The sequence below is a fragment of the Dermacentor silvarum genome, chromosome 10 (assembly GCF_013339745.2).
Source record: "Dermacentor silvarum isolate Dsil-2018 chromosome 10, BIME_Dsil_1.4, whole genome shotgun sequence".
NCBI classification, from domain to species: Eukaryota; Metazoa; Arthropoda; class Arachnida; order Ixodida; family Ixodidae; genus Dermacentor; species Dermacentor silvarum.
The window spans coordinates 88,392,403-88,410,071 of record NC_051163.1 but is presented as its reverse complement, the minus strand read 5'-3'; the positions used below and the strand labels follow the sequence as shown (position 1 = coordinate 88,410,071).

Here is a 17,669-nt window from a genome sequence, read left to right as displayed (position 1 = left end):
CCCCTAGCTTGCGTGATTTAATTAGCTTTTTATACATAATGAATCACTATCTAGCCATTTGCCCTTCTCATCTCGATCCTTACTTTTGTATTTAAAAGGTTTACCGCGTCGGCTATCAGAAAGTGCCACTAGACGGCTGCTTTGGCTTTTTGTTGCGGCACTGCCTCCAAGATTGGGTGGCGCATGATCTCGGAGGCCATGTCTGGGAGGGGAGAGGGTGGCCACGCTGGAAATGCGAAAGTTGCTGTGCGAGGCCGGCGCGGTGTTCGTTATGGCAACAAACAGCGTGCCCGTGATAATAATGACAAGATTGCTTGAACTGCGAGGCGTTCTTTCGCGGCACTGTTCCGAAACATTATTGTTCCAAAAGCAACACCAACGGCGATGCGAAAGTTATCGTCGACAGCGAAGCAGTTTATGTGGCTGGGTTGATTTTCTGTGGGAGATTACGTTTCGGAAACCGTCGTTGGCTGGAACTCTAGGTGCCAAGTTTGTCTTAGTCCAACCAATATGCTTCATCTTATCACACGTTGGTATTCAGATGAAGCATACTAAAGCTCATCAGTCATTTTGGAAGGCGGCGCCTCAGCGGTCCCAAAATAGCGGCTGCTGCATTGCAAAGAACGCAGCTCGTCATGTGTGTAAGTAAACACCTGGCAGAATGGTGAGGGGTGCATATTTTGGAATGTGAACGCTGCTTTAAGCGTAAATAATTTTTCAAAAGCAATGTGTACAACGAGGTGGCAGCCTGCACGATGTCGCCACAACATTGTGAACACAACGCTGCATGCGTGTATCTACTTGTTCTAAAATGTTGTAAAACAAATAAGGCTTGTTAGTGGCAGTTCTGGAAATGTAGAGGAATTATACTTGTTGGCATAAATTGCTCTTTTATCATCCGAATGCCTCTCAGCAACTGTTAGCATTTGAATTTTCTCGCGTCAACAGCATGCACATTCCGCTCGGTCTTCTAAACGTAACAAGTTCAAAAGAGGGGAAACGAAGCGTACTGCAGGTAACCCCACGATGCGCCCGTTTGAAATCAGAACAAGTTCAGCGGAAATAACGAGTATGTAGCAAACTTTCTTCTACGACCCAGATGGGTGCAGACTTCGTGTCGTTGCTTTTTCGAAAACCATGCTCTGCAAATAGCTACGGCCATGAAGCATTGCTACGAACACTGTTGCACTACATAGGGCCGAAGGTTTTTCAGTTTCGACGGAGACTCATTGCAGTCAATGTGCGGGACCTCGGTTCTCATTTCAAATGTAAATGACACAGAAGGAAAACCGAAGGGTGTGCGGACTTTGTATAATGACGCTACTACTACTGCTCCCGCTGCGGCCCTCAAAATATGCTCCTGGCGCCGTTCGAAATGACCTCGTCAGGGCGGTATAGTTCTATATGCAGGTTGCCTGTACCGCGTTTTGAAGTCCGGGTGGTGAAACGTAATCCGGAGTTCTCCACTCCGGTGTGCCTCATAACCCACTGTGCGGTTTCGGAGCTATAAGCCCCTCAATATTGAATAATTGTTAAAATTTGAGTTGCAAGATAGCTCCTTGACTTTTTCACTTCCCGCCGTCCATGACGGCGCGAATTTTAAGTATGAATCGCGACCAACTTGCCAATCTTTTTTTTTTACAAAATTCAAACACCAGCAGGCAGAGGAGCTGAAAAATTAGAAACCAATTACCTTGCCTTCTGTCAAGTACACAATAATAAATATGTAATTTTAAATAGCTTCAGACCAACAATAATTAAAAACCAAAGAATCAGGCTTGCTCTAAAAATGTTATTCATTAATGCTTACCGTTTATGCAATAAAATAGGTTTCGAAAATGTGTACGGACCGTACCCACGCTTCTCCATTCTCTTTGTTCCTAACGACGGGAGTTTAAGAATTGCGCAGTGCACGCACAAAAGAGACATACAAAAATCTATTGGAAATGCCGGGTACCCAACCGGGGTCAGCCCTGATTTCCCTCCCTGTCTTTCATTTATCCTGCGATTTCTCTCACGACTGACACAGCGGAGGCACGGGTCTCTTGACTCTCGTCCACAGAGGCCACGTTACGACTGGTAAATATGTAAAGTTCAACGTAGCACTGATTCAACTCGACAATAATGACTTTATTGCGCCCTACAGTAGACTTCAAGCTGCTTAGAGTAATTACGAGGATGCCGGTACTTCTCATGGGCATAGATGAGCTGCCTTCGATAAGGTTAGGCAGGAGATATTACTACAGAATTTTTTTATTTCTTGGCCTGCCCGCTGTAGTGCTTGAATTGATCGGTCTTATCTTCGTTACCGGAGGCAAGCGGTGGTTATACACGGCTACCAGTTCAAGCTCATTTCCGCATTTGCAGCTGTTCCCTAAGGCTATGTTTGTGTGCCTTTGGCTTTCTTGGTATTCATAAACTACATTACCCACGAAATAGTGAGTCAAATTGCACTTTATGCTGACGGTTGTCTAATATAGCGCCGCATAAACAATCTTGCTGATACGGCCTGCCTATAGTCGACATCAGACAAATTTTTCTGTGGCGTTAAAAGTGCATCATCTATTTAAATGTCTCCAAACGCCAATATGCATCACCTACGCGCAAGCGTTCTCCAGTTATAGCTAGGTAAAATGGCACAATTTAGATAAAATATCACTGTTTCAATATGTCGGTTTATGAAAATTTTGGAGTGTATTTGTTTTCTTACTTTACCTGGAATAAGTCAATATTTACGTACCTATGAAGGGTAGTATCATGCTGAACTTCTTTAAACGCATCTTTCGCAAATCACAACTTGATGTCAAAGATGCTTCAATATACTAACGTCAGGCCTATACGGGTGCACGCTTGAGTTGTATGGGACGCTCAATCTGAAATCTTATGCGCTATGCTTGAAAGTGTTTGAAATAGAGTGGCCAAGTTTGTTTCAAGTGATCATTTTTGTCGCAATCTTCCATGGATAAAGATTACAACAGTATGGACCGCCTCGAGCGCACGCTGACTCAGTGAAATATTGCTCGTTTTGTGCAAAATGAGCTTTCAAAAGAACGGGGTGAAGAATGAACTCTACCTTCAGAGTCCACATTCTGTGCCTTGTTTTCTGACCATGCCTGAAAGGTCCCTGACATGAAATTCCGCAGCTATGTGTGTAAATACTCGTTTTCTCCCATTTTATTATTCAACGAACATTTCTGTCGATGGATCGGTCTCAGCCGCAAGTTCCACAGTTGTTGTTGTCATCCAACCTTAGAAGTCACTATCAAGTTCAAAGTATCCTATATAAATACCTTCACAGCAACAGAACTCGCCACCCTGCGTGCGGCTCTCAAATATATTTGGAAGCACAACCTCAAAAGCAGGTAATTTGGGGGGATTTCAAGGCAGCCCTTTGCCGTCTACCGTCAGCCTTACGACACAAGGCCCATGAACAAATGGTGTTTGAGACAAGAGAAGTTCTCCATCAAGCCCTCACGAAGGAGCATGACGTCATGTTCCATTAGCTCTAAGGACACTGCGGCGCCATCGGTAACAACCTTGATCATGATGTCACCCGGTCAGCCCATAAATTACCGCGACAGTTCCCATACTTGCCATGTAAACAGAGTGAGAAAGCCAGTTCCCTGAAAGTTGTTGTAAATACTGTTTGGATTTTTTGCGTGGAGTCATTTGTGTTGGTGTGCAATGTCGCGCTCTTCTCATCGTAATCTTCAGTATCTCGGTAAGCCCTGTTTATGGACCTTTCAAAATTGTTTACGGCCCCAGACGTTCCGTGAAATAGCGAGTAGTTTTCTTGTACGTTACTTTCTAAAAAGAATGCCGGGCCATGCTACTCATTCAAGAGATTTAGAATTATGAGACCCGAATCTAAGGGAGACTTTTAGGTCCGCGCAAGAAATAATGCAAATACTACGAAAGAACGCCAGCACAGTTCGGCCTCTGCAGATGAACAGAGCTGCTGTCGCAGACACAGTCGTCCTTTTTTTTCACAGTGTGAACCTCAAGCCATATCCTCGCATTCATCTACATCCATGTATCGGGTAAAAAAAACTGATGCGGAATCTATCTCACGATGAATGTCTACGTCAATACGATTAGCATTGAATAAATGTAGGGGCACATCTTATTGACAAATTCTTCACTTCTGTATAATGCACTTCAATATTTGTTACCGGCATCTTCGCTTTGCGATAGCTCCTGACCTAGTGCAACGCTCTGGTCCCCATCATGTTTACTTCTCTACCTTCTGCCATTCGGCCGACTGCCCTCGAATGCAACATTTTCATTTTGTAGCTGAATTCGTTAATTTTCTACTGCCGACATTACTTCTTGACTCTTTTCTGCTTAAGTCTCCTGCACCTAACCAGTGGCACATACCCATTCTGAAATATTGGCCAAGAATAGCCATACCTAGTGTTCATTGCCCGATTACACACACCCAACGGCTGAACTTCTCTATCCGGGCATATAAAGAACACAACAAAACTAACAAACGAACAAAATACTTCACCAAACGCGGCTGTGGCATCAGTCCAGCTTGAAGGGGCCATGAACCACTTTTTATGGAAGTTGAAAAGTGTATTTGAAGCTAACTTAGTCTATTTCAGAAATACATTGCCGCAGAAAATTTTTCAATGCATTCAGTAGAAGCGGAGCTATTGGTCATCAAACACACCGTTTCAATGATTCAGCGCCTTCAATGATTCGTACTTCCAAGGCTACGGCGGAGCGGGGTGTGCCCGCAACGCTCCGCCTACTGAACGTCACCATGGCGAGCTGTTGAAATTTGATTTTAAATGTTCACGTAGACACCAATATTTCCGATTTCGGCACCTACGATGGAAAAACGCGGTTGTCCTCAGCGAACCGCAGTGCGTTCCGTCAGTGGACCCGCCGCGGCATCCTGCGGCGGGCGCGGTATCTACGCTATTTAGCAGACCGCACCTACATGCCACTACAGCATTTGCTGCCGTTCACGACAGGGTTAGAGTGCTCACTCGCGCTCGCACGCTCCTGCCTGAATGTACTACGTGGTACAAACCGGCTTTGTCCTGCACCAGCTTGACCGACGGATAGTAGCCACATCCAACTTCGCCATATTCGAAGCAAAGTCTGCCAAGGCATATACCCAGTAGTGGCCAGGAACGAGAGCTTGCTGGCAAGCGTGCATTTGGTCTTATGTTAGGTTTTGCATGCTTCGAGGTTAGTTAAATGTCAAAACAAGCCGAAATTAGCAAAACCCGATGACTACGACACCGATAACCGGGGTTGCCATAGTTTAGTTCCTACGCGAGCGGCCGCAGCCAAGCGTGAGCAGACATATGAAGCATCTTCGATAGGTTGTTTATGAAATGCTGTTTATAATACGTGAACAACGTACAGATCGATGGTGGGATATGCAAAGCATATTCTGTGGCCAAGTGTCTGTGGCCAAGTGTCTGTGGCCAAGTGTCTGACGACATCACATTCCTTAAAGTGCACCTATTGAGACATGTAGAGTTGAGAAATATTATGTTATATACTCAGTACTCAATACATCCCCTACCCTATAACCCTATTCCACTAGATCCCCACGCACTAGCTTTGGCTTAATTCGACGCCAGAGAACCAACCATAGGTGGCGCCGCAGCGCTATCGCGACTTTAAATTTACACACGCCTTTACGGGGCATTCGCATGTTGCTATATTGAAAGTTCAAGCGGCTTATTTTTAAACGTTGTGAGCGGTACTTGTGTTTACTCAAAGCATATATCTTCCGACTCATGTGCAGAGTTAGCAATAGGCCCCACGTCATTATCACAGTTTGTGTCATAATGGCTTAGTCGCATTAATCTATTGATGGCAGTGTGATGCGGTGCAAGACTGTTTGCACGTGTTTCTTACAGGCCTTAGACTTGGAGGAATTGGCTGCATTAAGGAATTGTTGTCTGTGTTGCGTGAGATTATAAACAAAATTTCTGCAGTTTTACTTCTCATTGAGCTTTGGATATGCATGTTGGCGTAGCAGTTGTGGCTTGCACGTCAAGGGCAGAAACACTAATCCTGACTTGACAAGTAACGCGACCAAGGCTACTCGATGACGAAGATGTATTGTCAGTGAGAATGTGGTGTAATGAAGCATCGACTGACCTCCCTCAAGAATTTTTGCTTCCTTCAAACATACTTGCATGTTAGAACTCGGAGCTTTCAAATAAGATTGTTTTCACGAAAAAAAATTTGACGCCACCTGTTCTGATGAGCGTCGATGTCTAACAAAGCTTGTGACACTGGAGAACCGCGTGGTTGCCCATATGAAGTGCTACTGACATTTTAACAATATCTGTCGCTACCTATTGTTGTTCTTCAGCGTTGCCGTGTTATATACCAAATTTTTATTCGAAATGCTTTTTCCGCCCATGTGCTTTCTTTCAAGATGGTGATGGAAGTCCCATTGCGACACGCAGAGCATCACTGCGTGCTATTGGTCCGTTGCCGACCAGCACGGAACGTTTCCACTCGCACAAGAAGTTGTTCACAGCAGCGAAAACTATCTAGGAGACCTTTGCAAAAGGTACGTGGGCACAGTACTCCTTCGTGATGGCACCACTGTCGCAAATGATGTACCACCATGATAGCAATACTTACTTGTATTGTGCACACCTAAAGAACATGAGGAAATTTCATGGCTTGGGCAAACTGTAAGTTTCTGCAGAATTTATTTACTTGCAAAGACTAATTAGCGACGTTTTCATACTTCTTTCATGCAAGTTGTTGCGGCTTCGTGAATCTGTTTAGCACCAGTTTAAATAGACATGCTTGTAAAGGTTTCGCGAAATGATAAGTTTTTGTTAATAATATAACGTTACAAACACTACACTGAATATCTAGCAAACGCGGTCCCGAAGTCGGAACTGGCAGAAGCATTTGCTGTAACACTACAATACAATATTAGTAACAGAAATATTAGGACTGGTGCATCCTAAAGCAAATAGTAACAACGCTTGCAGACATCTTGAATCATTTCAGATATAAATACATTTCCTTACTTGATCGTACATCTATAGCATTTATAACTGTGAAATAATTTCTCGGGATGCATTTTATTGTTACCGCAGGTATAGACACCAAACTGGGTATGCTTCTCCTGTCGGTCTGTCCTCTTCGTGACGCCTTCTTTGTCAAGTTGTTATCGTGCCGTCACCGTGAGGCCACGTCGTTAGAATTTCCTATGCCATACGGCGAATAAAAAAAAGCCGGCAGATCCCACGCCCTGTGGGAATGAATGTTATTCGAAGCAGTGTGCGTGAAGCCTACCAAGTTAACGAAACGACCATGAGAGCACCAAGACGTAGGCGGCTCTTTCATGACCTTCATGACACGCGTGTCATGGCATTCCTGTCATCAGTCCTCAGGAGTCCCTTTAGGTACATCTGAGAGAGCTTAAGGCGAAAGCCTTAGTCATGCTCATTACTGTGACTTGGACCATGAACCTTCAGCTTTTCCCTTCACTTAGTACCACATCCGAACCCATTCCATTTGGTTTTTGAGTGTTAATCTTTTTCGCTGAGTCATTCTCATTTTTGTTCAGTTATGGTAATGACTATGACTTCTACAATCAATCTTTACTGTTTCCTTCACTTAATACCCACGTCCAAACCCATATCAGTGGTTTTGAGGGTTAATCGTTATCGCCGAGTCATTGACGTATTTGCTGAGCCATGCTCATGACAACGACTTCTACCACCATTCTTTAGTGTATCCTTCACTTCGTACCCACGCCCGAACCCATTTCAATGGTTTTTGAGTTTTAAAATTTTTTCGCTGAGTCATTGTCATTCTTGCTCAGTCATGGTCATGACTATGACTTCTATCATCATCCTTTAGTGTTTTCTTCACTTAGTACCCACGTCCGAACCCATTCAGCGGTTTTTGAGTGTCAATTTTAGTCACTAGGTCATTGTCATGACCTACATGAAACCCATGTCATGATATTTATGTCATGGACCTTTCACTTATGTTTGTCATACACTCCTGTCATACTATACCAATTTTAGTACCAACCAAGCTAACGAAACGACCACAAGAGCACTAAGATTTAGACGGCTGTTTCATGACCTACATGACACGCATGTCATGACATTCATGTCACGACATATTATTTATGTTCGTCATACAATCGCGTCATAGTAAGCCAATATTGGTACATACCAAGTTAACGAAACGACCATGAGAGCACAAAGACGTATAGGCGGCTAGATAGATACATACATAGAAAGACACTGTCAAAGTAGCAAATGTTCGCATAGAAATGCTTCGCATTTAAAAATATGAGGGCACATAAGCACCTCTAATGATTTGTGAATCATTATCATCAGCCTATTTTTATGTCCACTGCAGGACGAAGGCCTCATCCTGTGATATCCAATAACCCCTGTGTTGCGCTAGCTGATTCCAAATGGCGCCTGCAATTTCCTAACTTCATCACCCCACCTTGTTTTTTGCCATCCTCGACTGCGCTTCCCTTCTCTTGGTATCCATTCTATAACTCCAATGGTCCACCGGTTATCCATCCTACGCATTACATGGCCTGCCCAGCTCCATTTTTTTCCCATTTATCTCAACTAGAATATCGGTTATCCGTTTGTTCTCTGATCCAGACACTCTCTTCCTGTCTCTTAACGTTAGGCCTAACATTTTTGTTCCATCGCTCGTTGTGCTGTCCTTAACTTGGTCTCGAGCTTCATTGTTAACCTCCAAGTTTCTCTCCCATACAAAGTGTATGAAATACAAAGTGTACAATCATTGCATTCTACCGGTACTAACGGTAGAATGCAATGATTGTACACTTTGTATTTCAATGACAGTGGAAAGCTCCCAGTCAGGATTTGGCAATGCCGGCCGTATGCATTGCAACATATTTTTTTCTTCTTTGAATTTCTCTCTCATCATCAGAGTCCCCTGTGAATAAACGACCTATATAAACATACTCCTTTACAAACTCTAGAGGCTGACTGGCGAAAGTGTTCATGTCTATTTAAACGCCTCCGCAGTCCTTCGCGTTTTGCGCTGAGTAATCTACCATAGCAGTGCGTGCTGCCCAAGCAGCAGCAGTAGCAAGCGCGGCGCCAACGCCGCCTTCCACCGACGTTCTGCGAGACGAGAGACTGAGGTAGCGCATCGCTTCGCCGTATCTTCTACATTGGGGCATGTTGGTGACGTGGCGTTAAGGCGATGTCCTATCCCCTGATGCAACAACTAGCGCGCTACCGTAGATCAGGTGTTCCGATTCGCCCGCTCTGTTCCGTCGAGGCTCGCTCCTGACATGGCGCCGCAGCCAATGGTAACCAAGAGTCTGTTTAGGTGCCATTCCTCTACTGCAGACGTCGCCAGCTTCTTCGCTCTATGGGTCATTTGATGCCTTCCCATCAAAAAAGTTCCAGTTTTTCCCGAAAGGTCAAACATCGAGTGCGACAGCGAATTATTAGACAGTTATACGAAGCAAGGATAGTAGTTCTAAAGGTCGTGTAAAAGCGTGAACCACAACCAACCATTCAACTGGAAACTGAACCTGGCAACGTTCAACACTTGCACCCTATCGAGTGAGGCTAGTTTAGCAGGGCTATTTGAAGAATTATCAGGTATTGCCTGGGATATTATTGACCTTAGTGAGGTTAGAAGAACTGGTGAGGCTTATACATTACTGACTAACGACCACGTCATCTGTTACAGAGGTCTTCCAAATAAGAGAAAATTCGTGGTAGGATTTCTAGTCCATATGGACATAGCAGGCAACATTGATGAATTATACAACATTAATCAGAGGGTAGCAGTCGTCGTTATAAAGCTTCAATAGGAGGCATAGAATGAAGGTAGTACTAGCCTACCCCCAACCTCGAGTCACGATGATGAAGAAATAGAACAGTTTTATGAAGATGTTGAATTAGCAATGAGGAAGGTGCAAACTCAGTATACTGTAGTAATGGTGACTTCTATGCAAAAGTGGGCTGGTGAGCATGCAAGTGGCAACTACGGCATCGATTCTTGGCAAACTAGAGGAGAGATGTTGGTAGAATTCACGGAAAGAAATGGGCTCCGAATAATGAATATCTTCAGGAAGCGCAGCAACATGAAATGGACCTGGAAAAGCCCCAATGGAGAGACAAGGAATGAAAAAGATTTCATACTCTCTGCCGATCCCAGCATAGTGCAGGATATAGAAGTGTTAGTTAGGATAAAGTGCAGTGACCATAGGTTAGTGATGCCTAGGATTTCTCTCAATTTGAAGACAGAAAGAATAAAATTAGTCAAGAAGAAACAGGCCAACCTAGACGAAGTAAGGGTAAAAGCAGACCCACTTATGGAGGTGCTCACAAACAAATATGCAGCTTTATATCAGGAAGAAGAAGACAACATAGAGGTAATGAATGAAACCGTAACTAGGCTGATCTCAAAGCAGCAATTGAAGTGGCAGATAAGGCACCAAGGCAACCAGTAGGTAAGCTCTCCCAAGTAACAAGGACCTATTAAAGAACGGAAAAATATAAGTGTCAAACTCGAGAGATCAGATAGAATTTGCTGAGCTGCGGAAACTGATCAACAAGAAGAAGTAAGGAAATTCGAAATTATCACGTGGAAAAAGATTGATGAAGCAGTAAAATATGGACGCAGCATGAAATCAGTGAGAACTTGGCATACAGTAAGGCAAAATGTATGCACTGAAAGATAAGCAGGTACCATCAGCAATTTTGATGACATAGTAAAAGCCGCGGAAGAATTCTGTACTGACCTGTAGAGCGCCCAGGGTAGCCAAGCTACTTTCATTCGAAGTAGTGATGAACAGGATACAGAGGCTCCTTCTATAACTAGCGATGAAGTTAGAAGGGCCTCGAAAAACATGAACAGGGGAAAACTACCGGAGAAGATGCAATACCCGCTGATTTATTCAAAGATCGAGGAGATATCATGCTTTAAAAGCTTGCGGCCCTTTATACGCAATGCCTCAAGACTTCAAGTGTATCAGAAAGCTGGACTGACGCCAACATTATACTCATCCATAATAAAGGAGACGTTAAAGAATTCAATAATTATAGGCACATTAGCTTGCTTTCAGTATTGTGTAAATATTCACCAAGATAATTTAGAATTATATCAGCGCAACAATTGACTTCAGTCAAGCAAGAGAACAAGCTTGCTTCAGGAAGGGATATTCTACGATGGATCATATTCATGTCATCAATCAGGTAATAGGGAAATCTGCAGAGTACAATCAACCTCTCTATATGACTTTCATACACTATGAACAAGCATTTGATTCAGTGGAGATACCAGCAGTCATAGAGTCACTGCAAAATCAAGGAGCACAGGTGGCATACGTGAATAGCTTGGCAAATATCTACAAGGATTGCACAACGCACTTGGTTCTCCAAAGAAAAGTAGAAATATTTCTATCAAGAATGATGTCAGGCAAGGAGACACAATCTCTCCAATGCTATTCATTGCATGCTTAGAAGTATTCAAGATCTTAGACTGAGAAGGCTTAGTAGTGAGGATCAACGGTGAACATCTGAACAACCTTCTGTTTGCAGATGACATTGTCCTATTCAGCAACAATGGGGATAAATTACAGCTAATGATTGAGGACCTTAACCGAGACAGTGTACGAGTGGGGTTGAAGGTTAACATGCACAAGAGAAAGATAATGTTAAATAGCCTGGAAGAGAACAAGAATTGACGATCGCCAGTCAGCCTCTAGAGTCTGTAAAGGAGTACATTTATCTAGGTCAATTACTCACAGGTGACCCTGATCATGAAAAAAGAATTTACAGAAGAATAAAATTAGGTTTGAGTGCATACGGCAGGCATTGCCAAATCCTGACTGGGAGCTTACCACTGTCGTTTAAAAGAAAAGTGTACTATCATTGCATTATACCGGTACTTGGTGGTTAACAAAGAAGCTCGAGAACAAATTAAGGACCGCACAAAGAGCGATGGAACGAAAAATGTTAGGCCTAATGTTAAAATGTTAACCTGTTAAGAGACAGGAAAAGAGCGGTGTGGATCATAGAACAAACGGGGATAACCGATATTCTAGTTGACATTAAACGGAAAAAAATCGAGCTGGGCAGGTCATGTAATGCGTAGCATGGATGGATACCAAGAGAAGGGAAGGGCAGTCGAGGATGGCAGAAAACCAGGCGGGCTTATGACGTTAGGAAATTTGCAGGCACAAGCTGGAATCAGCTAGCGCAAGACAGGGGTAATTGGAGATCTCAGGGAGAGGCCTTCGTCCTGCAGTGGATATAAATATAGGATGACGATGATGATGATTATGAAACATGTAAACATTGGCTTACTAACGAAATTGACAAGCATGGTGTCAGGCTGCCCAAAAGCAACATGAGCACATCTCATTCGATGAACGCAGAAAGTCGCTGTCAGAAACGCTGGCGTGAGGAAGCGCGGCCGCAGCAGCGAGCGAATTGACCTTCATGATGCATCTCACTTCAACCCGAACAAAGCGGCGAGAACACACCACGGTATAGAAACTGGAGAATTTCAAATCCTCACCCCAAATGTATCGTTTGTCTTCCTACGAACAGCTATCCAGACGGCTTCCCTGCGGATAACCATTGCAAGAAACAAAGTAACAGCAGCTGCACTGACGCCGAGAAAAGAAATTTACCCGGATGGAACGAGGCTACGCTGTGCTTCGCGAAGAAATTACGTCTGCAAACTGCCAGTGTAAGTGTTCACCCACACTTACTTCTCTTCACACAGGTAGCGGTAAAATGCTAATCTTTCGAAGAAATTCACCCGCCAGGAATGAATTATCATATAGTCCGTTGAACCTACTGATTAGGTGGAATGTACATCGAAGTTGAAAGCATTATGGAAGAACAGTAACAATGATCTGCACTGTGCGCCGTATCAAGAGAGTTAAACACATAACGAGACACATTTTCTCATAATTTTCTTTTAACGATCCACTCCATATATTATTCTGACACCTAGGCACCACGATACAGAACAATGTATCTCTGCAGATCAAACACAGGAGATGTGAAATTCAACAAAATACTCCGCTTGAAGCGACTTCATACGACATATAGCTATTTCGAGAAGATCATGCAATTTTGCATATCACAACGTTCCCAAAACGAGACACATCATGCTTTATTTCACCTTTTATTAGCCCAAAAGTGGGTATGTGCCAGTGGCACCTGTCAATAATATGAAGAACATGGCACATGCCAATAATATATAATAAATACTTGCTCTTAATATGAAGAGGGGACGCAATTTTTGCATATGAAATCCATTTAAAGAAATCTGGCAACACTGTTCACCGAGTAAGTGCACGAATTTGTCTCAGCTCTTTACTTTTTCCAATCGGCGTCTTCACTCCCTATTCTAGTTACACCTGAGGCTTGGCTTGAGTTGCCTATTTCCCCCAGTTTGCGAATGCTAGCGGCTGTCTTCAGTGATGAGCCGGTTACCGAGATAGTGGAAACGGGTATCAGGAATGATGTAAACCCAACCGTCTCGTGGCAGCAGGTTTTGTATACGTAAGCACTGACACGGGCTTTGCGGAGCAACGCATTGGCGTTCGTTCCAGTTACTTTTGTGCTTCAATGCATAAAACGACGTTATGTTTAAAAAATAACTGGAACGCCATGCATTTTCCCCGCAAAGTTCGGGAATTAATCTCCCGAGACTTGTGTCACCCTGGGAATTCGTTACAAGTGGATCCGTTTTGCGAACTCCGCGGACAGAATTTGTAAATTGCAATAAGGTAATTAGTTAAAAACTTAATTACTGAATTTTTGTTAATTATTCGATCATGCATTTCAATTTCTTGTGTGAGTAATGTCTGCCTCTTCGAGTAGAGCAGCTCATGAACTAGAATTGTGCTCCCTGCCACAGGCAACCCTTCAATATTTTTGAAAGTTTTCGCTGAAACACCTGGTGGTATAGGTGCAAAATTGTCGCTATACAAAAGCGGCGCGTTTCTCAGAAGCCTCGCAAAGCTTCGAATAAACCGCTTCCTGCAGCGCGAGTGATCCGCATAACAGATTTTCAGTTTGTCCACAATCTTAGCGTTTGTGGATCAGCGGGTGACCGAGGTTTAAACGTGAGCGGCAGGGTTGGTGGTGCCTCCTGGTGGTGCACAGCTCAGCAGCCAAACAAAGACCTATTATTGCAAATACAATGTATTCGACTTCGCTGCTGGTGCACCTTTCGATAGCGGCGCAATCGTCGACACGTTGCCTTTTTGAACCTTTTACAAAACATGTCTATAAGGCATTGTGTTTAGACGAAGTGTCACAACACACCACTATACCAGCGCTGTAGCTTCCTGTACTTCTGCGATAACGCGGTACGCCGGTAAGTTGAGTGCGCACATGCTAAAGCTCTTTTTTTCTACAGAAAATTTGATGTACTTGAGCAGGTTTTAGGTATGAACGTGTTGAGTTAAATTTGATTAGCTATAAAAGTATGTACCACGCTGTTAAACAACTGGCACAGAATGACCTAGGTAGTACACACATTATTTAAATCCTACGCACATATTGGAATCTTTATGAAGCGAAGCTTTCGTGAAGCGGTTGATTAAATGCTGAACAACTCTTCATCCTCATCACCGCTTTTTACAGAGTTGCGATTGCGTGCCTGCTCGGCAAGAATGCAATACGTGGTGACGCTTCCACGCGACCCATACGAGAGCGGATTATTCCGTCTGAGATTGTGCCTCAAGTTAGCTCTGTGACAGGAACTCAACAAAGAGACGAGGCAACAAATTGCGTGTTACGATCATTATCTCATGCCACGTTTAGAGTATACCTATTGCTTCACTTTTGGCAACGCATCAACCATTTTATCATGCCTACTCCATCGCAATCTCATTTTCTCGCAATCACATTAGCGTGTTAGCCGGTGTATATGCAGGGTGTCCGAAGTGTCCTGCACCACGATTTAGAAAAATGGGAATGCCACGTAGCTTGACAGAACCAAGGTAATGTTGTTCGTCGTCGCTTAGAGATACTCACATATTTTGCATTCAGCCTAGTTACATAATTGGTCCTAATTAAATATTCAACAATAACTCATTCAATTGCCATGCGACTGGTCGCTCGAGGCACTTGCCGTGTATTCGCGGGCTTCTTTCGTGCAAAAAAAACACTCTTATGTAGCCCGTATTGAGCAACAGAAAGTTGTATCGGGAGTTTTTCATGTTGCCCTACAATTTTCTCATTGACAATTTTCACACAATTATCATATTTAAGAAGGTAATAATTATTTAAGACTAATTCTGTAATTAGGTGGAATGCAAAAATAATCTGTGTATCTCCAAGCGATGACAAGGAACATAACCTTGGTTATTTCCAGCTATGTGGCATCTTCGTATTTTTAAATCTTGGTTAATGACACTTGGGACACCTTATATAATCAACCAGCAGGGCTTCTTTGGAATCACAAATCAAGGCTTGTTCTTCCGTTTTTCTCGCACAGCCGTGGCGCAACTTCGTGGGTGCATCGACCTCGGCACCGTGCGCAACTGTGATGCCAAACCGTACATTGAAAACAAAACTTTCGAGGCCCAGTTGGAAACGCAGAAAAGGTGAGCCTAACATGCAAAATATTTGTAAGAAGTGAATCGCATGAAAACAACAACTGATTTTAAGCCATCGTAAGCGTCAAGCCCTTTAATATATACTGATAGGTACACTTAGACTTGTGTTCACGTTAAAAATACCAAGGGGTCAAAATAATCATTTGTCCACCCTATGTGACTTGCCTCATTATAAGATCGTTGTATTGGAGCGTAAAACTACAGCATTTCTTTAAATTTTTAAATATGCAGGGAGCCGCAATATTCCCACAACATTACTTCTATGACCTACTTTTTAGCAAAAGGTATTTTGAGAGGCAGCCTATGCAGTGTCATCAGACAGTCAAAACGTTTTCATGGCCGGCAGATCTTTAATTTCACTAAGATTCTATAAGGGTACCTGGGTGATTTTGAGTCGCATGACACGTCATCTGCACATACAACTGGTCAACTCTACGTCACAAGTGTCATATTCTCTCCTGTGTCGCGGGTACTCAGTGTGGTATTCTGCTCCTGAGCACAAGGTCGCAGGTTCGATTCCCCATCAATGGAGCCCATCACATAGTGCGAACGAAGCAATACGTGGGTATAGACTTCCATTAAACGGTAAAGAACATAAGGTTTTCAAAGTGTTTTTTTATTCGTGCACAAATAGCTGTGGCAGAGCAACGCTCGAAGGTACCTCTAATAGCGGCTGTTTTGTTTGGCATGTTAAAATTCATTAGACGATCCTATGCTTTTCTTGGAAAACATACGGAAGCTTCAGAATTACAAGAAGCTCTGGCGCGGGAAGACATCAATAAAAAATTTGGGTTGAGTGTCCCAATGCTGCATCGCAAGTGAAACGTTGATATTTGCCAATGTTTTTTTGCCTAACTGGAAGGAAGGATTTTGTGTATGATGGCCAGTGTTTGTACGACAGTTCTACATGCCTTCTGACAGTCCTCGTTCAAAAGTCTATCTTTTCATTTTTTTGTATGTAGCAATTTTCCTCTCTTACACATAGCTACAGTGCCGTAGCATATTACACACTATACAAATATAATAGGAATGCTACAATAGACAGGGGAAGTGTGACCCAGGTAATAGTCATAAAAATAAAAAATAAAAAAATCACTTTCAGCGTTATATAAAGAATGGTAAATGTACAAAGGAATATGATAAGCCCATTACCAAAGCATATACACAGTGTTTCATCAAAATGTATAAATTTTTTTATTTGCCTGTGGCAAATAGCACAAATCTGGTCCATAATCTGGTCTACTTGTGCAGAAGGACAAAACTTGCAGACACCATTGAAATACATATTCCACTAACAAAATTTCACTGATGAAGTGTTTAAGCAATGATCTTATAGCACACATTGCAATTTACAAGTTCTAGTGGGGAGTTCGCGAAGCGGATCCATTGGAATGAATTCTCAGGATGACACCAGTTTCGAGATATTAGTTCCAGAACGTTGCGGAGAAATGCTTTGTCATTGCAGTTACTTTTGTGCTTGACTGCATAAAAGAACGTTTTGGTAAGAAAATAAGTGGAACAGTGCATTTTTAACGCAAGTTCGACTACGCGTATCTCGTAATTTGTGTGATCGACACAATTCTTTCCAAGTGGATATGCCTTGCAGTCGCAACCGCTCGAATTTGTCAGTTGCAATATGTGGTATACGGCAATTATTTACAACATAATCAGAAAATTTTACTAATTAGTCGATTACGCATTTCAACTTTTTGTGCACACAATGTCCGCCTCTTCGAGTAGACCAGCCCATGGACTAGAATTGTGACACCTGACACATGCAGTTAAGAAAAATTTAGTGTTCGCTGAAACATCCGGTACTTTAAAGTACATTTGTAAACAACACTCCAAGAAACACGACTTTTGTCGTGCCGATTATCTCAGCTTTTTACGTATTACGCTATCATAAAGCTTTCCTTTGCACTGTGGGTAATAATAACGTAGCAAGTGACAGTTTCTCTGGCCGATTTTGAATGTGGACGTATATAAACTGTCACTCTGTTGTCCCCTGATTGCTGCTAGAGAGACATTGTCGGCGTACTAGCCCTTTTCATATTCTTTG

The 17,669-nt window shown here is 43.0% G+C and overlaps 1 protein-coding gene across 6 annotated transcripts in view; it reads left to right on the top strand.

Moving 5' to 3' along the window:
• Nucleotides 1-17,669, top strand: part of LOC119431349 (uncharacterized) — a 52,039-nt gene that overhangs the window by 14,782 nt on the left and 19,588 nt on the right. For 2 of the 6 annotated variants that reach the window (XM_049657566.1, XM_049657569.1), the window contains exon 4: nt 15,490-15,598. The exons of the other annotated variants lie outside the window; for them this stretch is intronic. In XM_049657566.1, the coding sequence (XP_049513523.1) occupies nt 15,490-15,598 (109 nt within the window). The remainder of the gene's footprint in view (nt 1-15,489; nt 15,599-17,669) is intronic. 6 annotated transcript variants of the gene reach the window in all.